We start from the raw sequence: 15,104 nt of genomic DNA, 5'->3' as shown, positions 1-15,104 counted from the left end.
AGCAGACATGCTGTTGATAATCCCAGAAGAAATATTTTGACTTGTAATTTCCTAACAGGGAGAAAAGTCATAAATTAAATATCTTGATAGATTTACTCTTGGAAAAGCAGCTGAATGCTCTGACAGAGCCCTTGGTACATATCAGTCTCACCGTGAAAAAAAACTGAAAACAAATAATATTTGGCTGTGACTAAAAGTCTCTCACCTTTTTAACCCAAGTGGATAAACTGCTCCAAAACGTGGCCTTGAAGCAATGCCACGGAAGGCAAGGAACAGGACTGGGTAGTGTTTCCTGCCCTATTTACAGGCAGTGTTGTTTTCCGTTTTGCATAAAAACAAAGTGTTCCAGCAAGATTGTTTCCAACACTCTAGATGAATGTTTAAAGAAAACCAGAAGGGCATTATATAACACTTGAAAAATGTTTAAAGAAAAMAACCAGAAGGGCATTATCTAAAACTTGAAAAATGCTGACCACGATCTATGTGATTCTTCTAATAACGTTTTTCCTCCTCATGCAAGTGTCCAATGCTGCAACAATGTAGTTTTGTTTTAAGAGGTATCTTAACCAAGAATGTCTGCTAGTGATAAAGATTAAATGAAATGGGACTTTCAGAAGCAAGGAGACAGACACCTTTACCTATTTCCTTTTTATTTGCCAAAATGAGGCAAATGGTCCCCAGCCTTTCCTAAAGCTCTGTTGCTGCCCAGCCGCTTTTTCCTGGATAGAGATGTCCCATTTAAACAAAACACTTGCCTACAGAGTGCCTGGCAGCATGAGCAGGCAGAAAAGCCCCACAACAAACCAGGACTCAGCTGGCAAATTGCTTCCCTGGGAACCCTGAAAGCAGCTCAGAGGTGCCCAGGTGTCATACACARCTCCTGGACAGTCAGTGACTGACACTACTGAACTAAGGCTTCCATGGAAAGAGAAAGGGCATCCCACTACTAAATGAAACAAATCTTTTATTCATGAGCATTCTYATTTTAAATTCACAAATTATGAAAGGAAGGCAAATCAGAAGAGACTGCCAGAGCATCTTTTAAATGATAAAGGTATAAATTTTCTTTCTGAATGTTTCTAATTTAAGAAAGAAAAAGGTTGCATAGGCTTTCTACAGGTGTGCACAAGAAAAAAAAAAGTACATGGAGGTTTTTACATTACAATTCAGTGTACATTGGCTACTTGAAAAGGAAAGTATTTACTTGCAATTCCAAGACAGCTATTGGAATGACCTACAGAATAAGGCTTATGAATATTTACTTTTCAGTCCTGTAAAATATACTGAACACATACTACCAGAAAAACAAAATGACAGTTGTGAATCTTGGAATCTGGAATCTCTCACCGATGGGATCTTTTCAGAAAGGACTTTTAACTTTGTGTCTCCCAAGTTACTTTGGGAAAGAAGCAGTGGTAATGGCATCAGGGGATTCTCCACAGCATCAGAACAAAACAAAACATTGATCAGAGCACAARTGGAATGTCCTCGGCATGCAGAAACAACCAACCATGCAGACAGAGAAAATCTTCAATAAATTACAAGCAGAAAATTATTCAAATTTCTCCTTAAAAGTACAGCTACAGCATCTCTGTAGCCTTGACAGTCACACCATCCCAGCCGAAAGAGGTCTACTCCTTCAGGGGCCCAGGCCTGCATGCCTGACACACAGAGGTTTGCAATGGCTATTTAATGAGTATGTGTCTTGTTCTTTGGTGTGTGAAAGAGTCCTGGGAGGATGTTCCATTGTGTTTTATTCTGCTTTTACAATTTTTCTTTGTGATGACACTACAAACTGTAGAATACTTCTAGGTACTTATCMTACTAACCTCTAGAACAAGAGTGGATCTGTTATAAAGTGAATTCCTGCAGGTGATAAAGTACACGTGTTCCTGATGGTACTCGGTAGCAGTTCAGTGATTACTACAACAGCATCATTTGGTTTTGTTACAGAAAACTATTACATCAACTATTCCTAAAAAATAAGATTTTTTTTCCTCTTAAAAAAAAAGTGTCAGTTACAAAACCAAGCTCATACAATCCACTTGTTTTAAAAAATAGGATTTAAATCATTTAGAACATGAATCTTTCTAATGTGCAAAAAGAAAAGGACCAACAAGAAGATTAAATAGCATTTAGGAGGAAAAAGTAGCCACCTTCATTAAATCGAGATCTGAAGTTCAAATCCAAAGGAACAACTAATGGCAGGTTTCCTTGTGCACGCACCTCCTCCTCGCAGCCTTGTGAGCTGCTCGAAATTTTAACATCTACAAAAAACCAAAATGCAGGATGTGCAGGGACAGATGTGAGTGGTGCTTTGACCCAGATATCTTTGTGTGGTGTCTATAAAGCATAAGTCAGTGTATTAACAAAGCAGACAAAAGGCACAAAATTAAATCAGCTCTACAGACAGGCAATCATGCTACTGTGTTAGAGTGGTTTCTTTACGGGGCACTGTGGAAAGAAGCACTGAGCACATTTTACATGTGCCTTTTGCTGCCACCTCTYCCAAAAACATCTTCACTTCCAACAAACACAAACTGAAAAGCAACAAAGCCTTAACACACTTCTAGAATCTGTCAGTGTCTCAGTGGTTACCTTACAAAGCAAGATCAAGCTACAGGATTTTAAACTTTTTTTCTTTTTACTCTACAAAACAAATTGTATCTGAAATGGGATACAAACTTTTGTCTCGGTGTAATAATTTACTAAATTGTTACTTTTACATCAGGAAATCATTTATCTGGGAAGGCTAGTTTTATCATCTCTACTCATTCAAGTGTTTTATCAGAAGCAATCCCATTTAGTGAAACGTGTAAGCCAGACGTGCTGGCATGACAGCAGCCAGAGAACATTACATAGCAAGATCAAAGTTACCAGAGCAGCTGGCTCAGGGTGACCAGAGATCGACTGAACAGCTGGAGCATGAACAGACAAAGCAGCGAGGACACAACGGGTTAGTGCGAAGAACAACGTTCTGGAGAAGGTATTGCTACTTCTTACAGGGTGGCAGGAAATTCACACTTGTCAGTGACAAGGAAACATGCCCTGAACTCAGCAACCCGGAGCGAGCACAGCCAGTGGATCATTCTTATGGTCAAAGTGAGTTACTCAGTGACTGTTCAGACAGAACAACTGCCATTAAGAGACACGTCACGTTTTAAGTGCAAAACATTTTTGGCAAAAGTGAAAAATAGAAAAACCTTAACCAGTACTAATAAAAAAGTATTTTCTTAAATACTAGCATAGGGCCTGATCCTGCAAGCACACAACTCAGGGAACTCCGGCCAAGTCCAGCCGGAGTTCTGTGCCCTAACAATTTGAGGAAAAGGACTTTGAGTCGCTATAGTGTTCGTACTGTTTACATGTAGTGTAAATAACACACCCCACACATGCACACTGTGTGTACTCAGGGACGTGTGCCTGTGTGTYTGTGTAACTGCACACACAAATGGCTCCTGAACCAACTCGAGCTCATGGTTATTTTGAGACACATCATTSACAGTACATAGCTTCCCGTGGGCATCTTCTGGGAACAGGACCTATTCAAGGACATCCTGAAGTTACATACTGTATCATTTTAATGCTTTTCAGGTAAAGGTATGAGGCAACTGCTCCTGTCAATGGGCCTTCCAGAGAGGATTCACGTACATCCAACCATCACCCTGCAAGAAAATTAAGAAGAGTTTACAAACAAGATTTATAAATACTGGATCTTCCTATGTCCACACAAAAGCTAAATCAACACCAAGCAAGAAGCCATCCCTGTCATCTAAAAATTTTGTGTTTAATGAATTGACAAGTAACGTGGGCAGGAGAGAAAAAATTACAGGGAGGAAGAGAAGCAATGGGAAAACGCAACAGATACTGTTTTAAATAGCTGCACATAGTGGCTAACATAACAATTCCCTCAGCCTCATTTCCCCTCCACCTTTCCTCCAAGAAAGRCCAAAGATGAACTTAGTAAGATCTGTTTCCTTTCACACAGATGAAACCCAAGACTGTTAGGATGTCAATGCTTACTTACATTGGATAAATATCCCTAGATTGGGCTCATTTAAGTATGTGAAGATTAATAGGGGATGCAGCATTCAAATGCAATATGCAGCATTTGAAAAGTAARGGCTGGATTTTACAGAAAAACACATCACTTTAAGTGCCTAACATTAGGTACCAAAAATCAAGATCAAAATYGATCCAACTGAAGAAAAGTGAACAAGTTCACAACACAGACATGGGAAAATCCACTGCTCTCCTTAGAGAGCCAGACTCTGTCAAAACGAGAATTTAAGCAATCAGTGGTACACAACACCAGCCCATGACAAAATCCATGGACATTCACTTGTCCTCTGTGCAGGAACTTACTAAAGAGTCTCTAAACCAAGAGATTTCAAGTACCTCTTTGGCAAAGTATTTGGGCTTCCAGGGAGTTGAGAGCGCCGCACGCTGCCTCTCCTCCGCTCGCTGCCTCTCTTCCAGGCGGTGCTTGTGCTCCGTGGCTGCGTCRATGTTCCCTTCCTTCAGAGAGCTGGTGACATGCTGCCACAGGCGCCTGGCCAGGGAGGAGAACAAGGAGAGTGACAACAGCTCTGCCACAGCCCAGTGCTGCTGGACACCAGCCTGGTGAGCAGCAGGCTGAGGCCACGCCATCCATGCTGGTTTTCCAAGTCACACAGCTTGGGAACCATCACTCTCCCAGGATATTCATCATGTTTGTGGACCAGATTTTCAGATTCACTCAACTCCCAGTATTTTACCATGCAATTTTCTCAGCAGCCTCTGCTCCTGACTCTTCACCACCTGAGCTTTTTTCTCAAAGTGGGTGGATTTATTTTTACATTTCCAGTTCACATTCCTTACTGGTGTTCCCCCACTCCCAAATGACAAGCATTTAATTACACATTTTTTTGCAGTTAAATTTTTGGATTATAAGGGAGATGCAGCCAAAACCCAAGAGTGCATTGAATTGGGAACACTGACTGGTCCCACCAGGTCACTAACAGAGGAACTGATTCTTGGGAGCCCCTCTAGGTCTGTCTGTGCTCTGCATTCCCATTACAATATTTACCAGTACAGAGTAATCACACTGAGAAATCACACTGAGAAACATATTTATTTGTGGCTGACCACAATCAGATGTAAGGCCTTCGATCAGCCTAGCAGAAATTTTGCCCCAAAAAAAGCACCGAGAAAAATCATCATAGAAGGGGGATTGAGTTGGAAGACACCTTGAAGATCCTCTAGTTCCACCCACCCTGCCTGGGAAGGAACAYATCCCACGAGACCAGGCTGCTCAAAGCCCCATCCAACCTGGCCTTGAACACTGCAAGGGATGGGGCATCCACAAATGCTCTGGGCAAGCTGTGCCAATGCCTTGCCACCCTCGCAGTAAARAWTTTTTTCCTAATATCAAATCCAAACTGCTCTCTGTCTGAAACTGACCACAGCTTTCACAAATATCCATGAGTCTTTAAATGAGCTTCTGTTTACAATCTGATAGACTGCAGATCCTGCAGACACTGGGTGGATACAATTTGCTTACTAGTATCTAAAAAACAAATACACAGAAGAGGTACTATAATCTTTATGTTCCAAACTACAGGGGAAAAATGAGTTTGTGGATAAGCATGCAGTCTAGAAAGAAGAAAAATTGTATCTGACTCTTCACAATGACTCAAGACACCCTTGTAAAATAAAAAGAAGATATTTACAGATAATAAAATGAAGTTTAAKTCATATTTTTAAACCCTCCAATAAAATGTTCCTAAATTCAATAAAAGTATTGATTTTTCTGAAGATAAACAGCAACAGTTATTGACAGTGAATAACAGTACAGGTTTTTTTCTAATRTACCTAGTCAGAGTTAGGCACATGATGTAGGTGCCAATAGCCTYAAAACCTGTATGTGTGTCTTTATATTTCACACTGCCTCACATTTTACATACTTTTATACATACATATATATTCTGAAATACATAAAACATGAATTACCAGTTTAAATTATATGATGCAGCATTACTTGCAACAAACTGACTGATTTGCCTACCACGTTGCAATCACTCCAAGAGCAGGTGAAAACACTGCATTGGCATTTTCCAGATGCTCATTACAACAAATACAGGCATTTTCTCCATCTACAAAATTGATGTACTTGCCACTACAATTTATGCTCCAAAGAACCAACACACTGCTCTGTGTGCCCAGATTTGTGWGCTGCAGGAAGCCAGGCACTTTGGAACCACAGCACTGAGAACTGCAGTTTGTTTCCCTGCTCTGTTCCCATCTGAGCTTCAGGAGGAGARCACTGCAAAGCCTCTGCCCTCACCTTGATTCCAGTGGCCCTTGGTTTGCTACGGGCCTGATCTTTTTCCTGATAACAGGCAGCTTGTTGGTGTCAATCACTTTGGTGTCTCCGTTGCTGTAAGTGAATTCCAGGGTGCCATTCCATTCTCCCTGTGCCTTGCACACAATGGTGTTTGTTGGATTGTGCTTCACTTCRGCTGTAACCCTGATTCAAGGGGGAAGGAAGATAAAGACCACACAAATAACTAGTACCATTAATTATCAGCATATGAAAGCACTACTTGCTAAGGCTACAAACAGTTTTCTACCTCTACAAATCAATTCAAACAAAGCAGTGATGCTGTCTCCAAAAAAGACTCATCCCAGGAAAGATCTAACACAGCAATAGCTTTGCGATGACATTCTCCCAGAGAACAGGAGTAACCCAGCTGAAAACTCTGATACTCAGCTCTTGGCCAGAGCCAAATGGTTACTCAGCAGCCTGAAAAACAAGCCCTGACATTCATGTGACATTTTCAATACACCATGTTTTCACACCTGAACACGATGCTGTCAGGACCCATGTCAAAGACTYTGGGTACCTTTGTTTTTTTCTTTAGCTCTGCAAAATCACTTCTCAGCTGCTGAGAGGCAATGATTAAAGCCACCTCAGCAAAGAACTGGTCTGAGAGTGAGCAAAATAGGCAGGTAGGACCAGAAAACCAAAATGCAGGGAGAAGTTTCGTGTGTGTGTCTGTTAGCATGCACACATGTGCTTTAGAAAGCCATGTAAAGTAAACTGGAAACTCAATTTTTTAATTAATAAAGTAATACAGCACAATTTCTCCAAATTTTTGCTCACCCTGATGGCATCAATTATTACCATTTAGAGAAAAACTATGTCAAAACAGCCCATGTGGATCTATTTGCCTGAACACAACATAGAAATGGTTGACACACATATGGAAGAACAGTTACACCAACAAAGAAAAAACCAGAGGTAACCATGCAAAAGCATAGTCTCATGGACACTGCAAAAGTCCACAGCAGAACAAGAAAGGGTCTGTGTATGTTAATGACCAGGACATCAACTTGAGCATGGAAACAACACAGGAGGCTGTTTTGCACCCTTTATTAAGGGGAACCAAAGAATGCAARTAACATTTTCACCATCTAGAATTTCAGTGCAGATGTGGGAGTTCCCACTAGGGAGTTACCACTATGGGCAGTGACACTTTGCTTCTCTTTTCAGGAGCTCCACCTGRAACACCAGTTCATCTACAAGACTCACACAGAAGCAGCAGCTGCTGTAGCAGAAATACTGCCTTTTCCACGTACATTTTTCTGATCCTGCACTTACAGCAATTTTTACAAGCCACAAAGCCTGGAGAGATACATTCACTTTATTTTAATGAGAGAAATACATCCAATTCAGTTAAACAACATAAYATGTATTGCTACAATAAACTGCCCTAAAGCTTTAAGTCATCTCCAGCACTAAAAGGAAAAGAACTTCAGCTATCTGTCTATAAAATATTCCAACAGAAGAACTGAACAGATGCCTGAGAGTCCTTCCCCTGCAATCCAGTTGGGTAAACAAGAGTAAAACAAACAAACAAAAAAAAAAAGAGTAATTCCTGTACCTGTGGACCTTGCCTCCGTAGAASGGCTTGGTGTGGAACGTGACCGTGGCGGAATAGCCCGTTCTGGCACAACTGATGTTGACCTTCCCTCCAAGCTCCACCCATGGGATGGTAAGGATTGAGCGAGCATAGGCACTGGGCAGGGTGAAAACATACTCTTCCTCGTGTTCCAGCAAGTGAAGAACGCCTAGGCAGGAAGAGATGAAAGTGAGGTGATAAAAGGTTCACTGATAAGACCTGATGGTCGCTGACCAACTGCCACCACCAAAATGCACATCCACAGAGGGCACAACATGCAGTTCTCCTTGAAGGAGGGCACTGTCAGCWAAGAAAGAAACTCTGCTCTCTGGAACAAGGTTCTTCCAACAAACACTTCCAAATTTGACTGTTGGAAGACTGTTGGACTGTGTTACCCTAGGATCCTGCATGGYATCAAACCACTCATCAAAAATCTGACTAGATTCCTTACTTTGTATTGCTATTAAAAGCTGGAAAAACATAAAACGTTCGTGTGAGAAACCATACTCAGATGCTCTCTCCGTGTGTGTCATAATCTCTCTCCAGAGAAATCAGGGGCACGGCCAAAGGACTGTTCAYTTCTCCATTYAGTTARAAACAGCCATGTCCTCCACTAATTCCCTACTGATGCATTTGTTGGTGGAAGTGAAAGGCTCCAAGTCTCYGTGGGTACAGCTAGGAAAAATGGCACCTAGAAATTCCCCATTAAGTCTATTCCCTAATTTCCAAATGCCTGGATTCTCACACAGGTTTTGAAAATATCTTGCATAACCGAAGAGGGGCCCAGCAGGGCCACTGCTCTACTGCCACCAAGACAAATGTCTACCAGGCAGAGACAATCACTGGTAATTCCATCTCATTCTGTAAAGGTTCCCCCACACTCAGCGCCTTATAAGGCTGTAACTAAAAACAACACGCAACAGCAGCAGTTTTTCAACATAACTTGGAAGTTGCACAAAGAAAGTTGCTTTCTTGATCAGACCTCAGCAGCTTCCCCTGGRGTATCTATCCCATAATAACTAGCTTGGTCTGCAGGATAACAGGACATAAGACCAGGTAAAGAGCACCATAAACCTTGCACGCAGAATTAGATCATGCCAAATGTCTGCAGTGTATTTTTTATTAGAGTCATACAGTCTTTTGTGTYCCATTTACTAACTGCCTAAAGGCAAAAATGACAGCTTTGAAAATATTTTTTCACAACAGGGACTGAAAATAACCCATCACAGGAACCACTCAGAACCCAGAAATATTTAAAAAAAAAAGAGCAGGAAAGAAAAAAGAGCAGGAAAGTTATTTTGACATCATAATCGTATCTGTTTAGAAACAAGATGAGCTTGAGCCCATTTGCCTTCACCCTGGGGCAGACAGGGGAAGAACATGCTGTTAGTGGTATTGATTAATCTATCTGTTTAAGGGAATAATGACACTACTTTTTCAAAGTGATCCCACATTTAATGATGAAAAAGCATTAAATAGGAACACAACACTACTGCTGCCAACATGAAAATATGCCTTTAACGCTGTATGAAAACACAAACCTAAAAGTACACTCAAAATCTAAAAGCACAGAGCTCTAACAGAACCATGATCTTGAATATTGGCTCCAGCTAACAAAGCTAAATGCAGGCACAGGAAGCTCTGCAATTTGTCACTTCTGCCCTCTGAAACTATTTCACAGGAAAACATTTGCAAACCAGAAYAGCTTCATGCAGTTGTTCTCAGAACTCGCGCAACCTCAGCCCGCCAGCAGTGGCACAGCCAGTGCCCCCACTCCAGCAGGTCTGACACAAGGAGCTGGGAGTGCAAAAGCACACAGAAAAGCCACATCTTTAAAAGGACCTCTAATCATTTTGTCTTGGCAAGTTAYRAGTTCCTCGTGTCATGTGCTGAACYCTCACCAGCAGGGAAAGGCCAGGAGGACACAGCTGGAACACACACACACATTTTGCCTCAAGATTGCTCGGCCCCACACCTGCAGAGAAATTCCAACTGAACATAGTGCAGGAAGGCTGAACTACCCAAATCGTCCTGGACACACATCCAAGAAGAGCTTTTACTCAAAAAATTACTCTGGTTATCAAACTCATTAAATGGATGGTATAATGGCATTTAGTTAATAAAGAACAATCGTAGAATCACAGAATGACCTGGGCTGGAAGAGACCTTAAAGATCATTGAATTCCACCCACCCTGCCAYGGGCAGGGACACATTTCACTACCAGGTTGCTCAGAGCTCTGTCCAGCCTAGCCTTGAACACTTCCAGGGATGGGGCGTCCACAATTTCTCTGGGCAGCCTGTTCCAGTGCCTCATCACCCCCACAATAAAGAATTTTTTCCAAATATCTAATCTAAACCTACTCTCTTTCATTTTAAAGCCATTCTTATTGTCCCTGTCCTCCCCGTTCTCACTGTCCCCTCACTACATGCCCTTGTAAAAAGTCTCTCTCCATCTGCCATCCTCCTCTGATTGTCACCATGTGTCCCCACGTGAGAGGAACCCGGTACAATAAACACAATTTCCATTTGGGTGAGTATAGGGTTGCTTTTGTCTCCCCGATGGGATCAATAGCTTTTTTCTCCTACTCGAGTGGGAGGGACTCGGAGCTGCAATGCTGCCAAGCACATTTAAAGTGGAGAGCAAACAGCAGCAGTGACCTTCAATGTAAATATTTAACCACCACAGCAGGTTAGATATTAAAAACTGAACCCTGCTCTCTTGGCATTATTTTTAGCASCCAGTAGCGTATTTTCTGAATTCCTTAAACACCTGAATAAATACGTTTTTTAATGAAGTGCTATCTCAYTTGAAATACGACTCCAGCTCAATAATTACATTCTAAAAGAGATTAAAGGGCAGATTTTAAATACCCCCAACTTGATAATACTTTTAGTATTAACCTGACTGTTTTGCATTCCACCGTTTGCAAAACCTCATTTAAGCAAACCACCACAAACATTGTGGCTGCACCATCACATCTGAACAAAGACCTGGGCTCCCTTAGGGGAGAGGAAGCCAAAAATCACACTGAGATTCAACATTTGGTGCCGATACCACAATTTGAATTAACACYCTGACGAGTGTCGATCTTGAGAAATTAAAAGCCAACAAACTGAAAGCTAACAGTTACTTTAAAACGTGTAATTTAAATATCTGCTTATAAATATCATTACATTGCAACTGATCTTTAAAAACAACTGCTGGAAGATACATAGGCTGTTTTTCTTCCCTTGTTTCCCTGCTGTAAGGGATRATTCATGTTTAGCTTGAAAATGGCTTTAAGTAAATATACATGAAAAGTTGTAGAATATACTCCAATTTTTARTCTTTTCCTCTCACATCAAAGAATTCTTTTGAAAACCCCCAACTCTTTAAAAAAAAAAAAAAAATCGAAAGTATTTATAGGCTACAATTATACATAGAAGAATGCACCAGATCAGTACTCTGGAAGGAACAGCAAATTTGGTAATCTAGTTTATTAGAAAAAGATGCTACAGAGAAGGGTGATTTTTTCATAAAGCATGGCAGAATATTGAAATTTCCCCTTGAAATGTCCTCAAAACCATTTACTCCTCCTTTTGACTACAGCAATGTATTCAGAGTCACACTCCTATCCCTGACACCTCAGCCTGCATTAAAGGAAGTGACGCTCCYGGCATTTCATTTTCCCAGTTTGACTCCTACATGTCCCTCTCTGATGCTGCAGCTTTGTGAATGGATTCCCCATTAACACATATTGACCAAAAACCCCAGAAGAGGCTCTGGATCAATAATCTGCAGGAGAGACATGTGGGGTTTAATGCTTCACACTGTCTGCATGGAGATCAATCCCAACTAAAATGGCACGTGGGACACAAGGGGCCTAGGGTGGTTTCCTTGCTTAAGAGGCTCCTCACCCTGTGTGTGTTACTCACAACACACAAAGAGGAGTAAGTTATGTGTGGGATGAGCCCCACATAGATCTTGTGCACCACCAAATGCCCACAAGAAAATGGGAGATGCCAGAAATGGGCTCTTCTTGTCTCAAACCTTTCAGGCAGCTGTGCTGCACTGCTCATTTTACAAAGACTGGAGCCATTTGCTAAATTAAGTAGTAAGTGCCATGCTGTATGAAAACTGTTCTAAAAACACTGGGCTAAAAAATATTAACAGAAAAATGAGTACTTAGGGAAATATTTAGGTAGCTCTAATTGCATGGAGCAATCAATTCTTGGGACTGGTAAACTAAAAAGCCACTAATTTCACAGGATTAGAAATTATGGACCAGTACATCTAGTAGTATATATACATGCATGTATTTGAACGAAAGGGGAAAAAAAAAGAGAGAGGAAAAAAAACATTTATTGCTTTTTTCAAATTTACTTTAGAAAGAACACTGAACCTTTTCCCCACCTATCAATCTTTCCAAGGTTGATTTTTAATTTAGAAAAWAATTTTTGGAAGCCTATACCTCACTACTTTTTAAATCATTTAAAATAGCAGGAGTGAAAACACCAGACCTAACTAGCCACTTGAGAATACGGAGCAATCMCTTATATGTATTTTATGCTCTCTGCAAAATTAACCTATAAATCAAAGATGACACTTTTTGTTCAGAAAACAAGCAGGCTCAGCCGACACCGAGGTGTGCTCACCACAGCATCCTTACCCCACAACTAGCATCTGTTTGAAGATTCTGTGGACCACATAAAAAAACATTAAATATTTACACTGACTTTCCCATCCTTTGCTAATTTAAATCTTAATGTGATCCTATTCATTACAGCCCCTTCTCCCCCCTCACTCTTTCAATTAGTGCATAATTAACATTAACCAGAATTAGGGACTGCACATGCAATGTGAGCTCTTTTATGCAAAATACCCTCTTTTCTATTCAGGGTGGCTTTCTCATGAGGAAACTCAGTGCTGACTGCCGTGAAGAATTGGGGTTTTTGTTATATGGCAAAGAAGTTGTGACATTTCATTAGCAAGCCAGATTTAGACCCCTCATAAGCAGAGATGAAGAAAGGCTAGCATACAAAGCAGCTCCTCACATGGATTTCCAGCAGTGCTCTTCCATTTGTTCTGCATCTCTGCAACTGATACTTACTTTGAATCAACCAACAAAAACCACTGACAGAAAAAAACATCTTAGTCACTTTGAGGTGTGACATACACAAAAAATCACACCACTGGGATACYGAGCTGTACCCTTTGTATGCCAAGACCACACCATCCTTAAATTCCCTGATTCTTTAAATCCCTTTATAAGCCTTTGTACTTCCACGACWTTCTCTGTCAACTTCTAACAAAAAGCATAAAAAGCAACATGCTCCATATATCTAAGGACATTCTATACAAATATAATTCAAAGCCCCCTCAGACACACTACCGTTACCATATTCCTTACACACTACAGGTCCAAAAATTCAGWACAACTTTATATCTGTAAATAGCCAACTGTAGTAGAAAAAGCTTTATTGAACTGTCAGAAGGACACACACAGAATAGTTCAGTAGAGAGCAAAGTTTCAAAACACACCACAGTTGCTTGTATTCAACATTAGGTCACAATAAAGTTTCTGGTCATCATCACAGAATCATCACAGAATCATCACAGAATGGCCTGTGTGGGAAGGGACCTTAAAGCTCATCTTGTCCCCAACCCTCTGCTGTGGGCAGGGACACTTTTCACTAGACCAAGTCACTCAGAGCTCCATCTAACCTGGCTTTGAACACTTCCAGGGATGGGGCAACCTGGTCAAAATTGTTCTGAGGTATATCTGACTACAACATGGTCATTTACCAGCACTGAATTATTCAAAACATTAATTACACTTCTCTGAAGCTCTGTTTGGAAGGATTTTTTTTTCCTCTCATACATCAATTAGTACTGATTTAATCTGTAGTATTATGAAACTAATACTGWATCAAGACCAGAATTATTTAACCCAAGTCTCAAAATGGATACAGGAATAATAGAGGTATCAAAGAAGCTGTCTTTCAAGTAACATAATGGTGCATCTAAAATGCTTACTGATCTTACAAAAAGCCAAAGGTATCCACATGTACATGATTTAACTCCAGCAACAGGCAAAAAAGGGCTGAATGCTCACAATGATGGGAAATTTAAAAAAAGGAGAAAGACACAAGGCAAAAAACTCAACAACAGCACATGATTAGTTTGGTCATCCAATGCACAGCAGCAAAAAAACCCCACAACTATCAAAATCCAGAGATTTTGATGATTCATGAGATGATACTTTGTCTCTCATAAGAGCACGATCGGTGATACTTCACTCCCAAGCTCACTTAATCTGCTTTTAACTGTTTATAATAAGATTCTACAACCTTACTAGCCAACTTTGGTGTGYAAAAGTTTCTCCAAGGAGCTAACTTTAGTTTCTATCCACCTTAAGTAGCTTCAAATGCCTGATTAACAGTGCCTTTTCACAATCTCATCGCTAACTTTGCTAGACTAATTCACCCCATATGAAACACTGCAACCCCAAAATGTCCCTAAACACAAGGCAAAAATCTCCCAAGTTGTATTTCACATTAAAAAATCATTAGGCCCTGCATTACTAGGCATGTAAATACAGACWTAGTTTTTCCACACTTTTAGTGCAGCAGCTCCTTTTTTTTCAGTTCAGCCATCTATTCCCTGGTACTCACGCTGACCTCAATCTACTACAGAATTTATATTTATGCAGCACGTAAGAAAGAAGCATCTGCAGTAGATTCTGATTTTTGCACAGCTTGACAAATCTACACAGCAACTTCATCAGGAAGACTTCCCTGGGACTAAAACAAATAAACAAAAAAATTAAAGAAAGTGCAGTTTCAAGTGAAGGAATTGCAAAGCTGGCATTTTAAATCAAGGTTGTCAGGCTTAGGCTGGCTATTTTCAGATGACAGAAAAGCCTCAGTGGTACAATTTCTTGCTGTCCACTGCCAGTCCTCAACATGCAACAGAAATGCTTGGGCTGCACTGGAGTGTCCCCACTGCTTCCCAGAAATGCTGTCACAGTAAAGGTCCCTGCTTTTGCACTGCTTACGTGAACAAAAAGAGGAATGGTAACTATAAAATGGTGAACCCAGACTTTCTCCCAGAACTCCCATCATAAAGACAGCAGCAAATCTTGCAATAAAAGAGCTCACTAGTGCAGATGTTCCCCAAA

The 15,104-nt window shown here is 40.7% G+C and overlaps 1 protein-coding gene across 2 annotated transcripts in view; it reads right to left on the bottom strand.

Moving 5' to 3' along the window:
* Positions 1-935: 935 nt before the first annotated feature.
* Positions 936-15,104, bottom strand: part of OSBPL10 (oxysterol binding protein like 10) — a 134,823-nt gene continuing 120,654 nt past the window's right edge. Inside the window, exons 9-12 of one of the 2 annotated variants that reach the window (XM_057380010.1) lie at positions 7,926-8,112; positions 6,326-6,508; positions 4,399-4,552; positions 936-3,665 (exon numbers count right to left, since the gene is read on the bottom strand). In XM_057380010.1, coding sequence (XP_057235993.1) covers positions 3,621-3,665; positions 4,399-4,552; positions 6,326-6,508; positions 7,926-8,112 — 569 coding nt within the window. In that variant the 3' untranslated portion in view covers positions 936-3,620. The remainder of the gene's footprint in view (positions 3,666-4,398; positions 4,553-6,325; positions 6,509-7,925; positions 8,113-15,104) is intronic. The other variant, XM_057380011.1, reaches the window with a different exon arrangement.

Source organism: Malurus melanocephalus, unplaced genomic scaffold (genome assembly GCF_030028575.1).
Source record: "Malurus melanocephalus ecotype Western Australia unplaced genomic scaffold, MMel_1.1 scaffold_432, whole genome shotgun sequence".
In the NCBI taxonomy this organism is placed as follows: Eukaryota; Metazoa; Chordata; class Aves; order Passeriformes; family Maluridae; genus Malurus; species Malurus melanocephalus.
The sequence above is the reverse complement of the archived record's forward strand: the minus strand, read 5'-3'. Positions and strand labels throughout refer to the sequence as shown.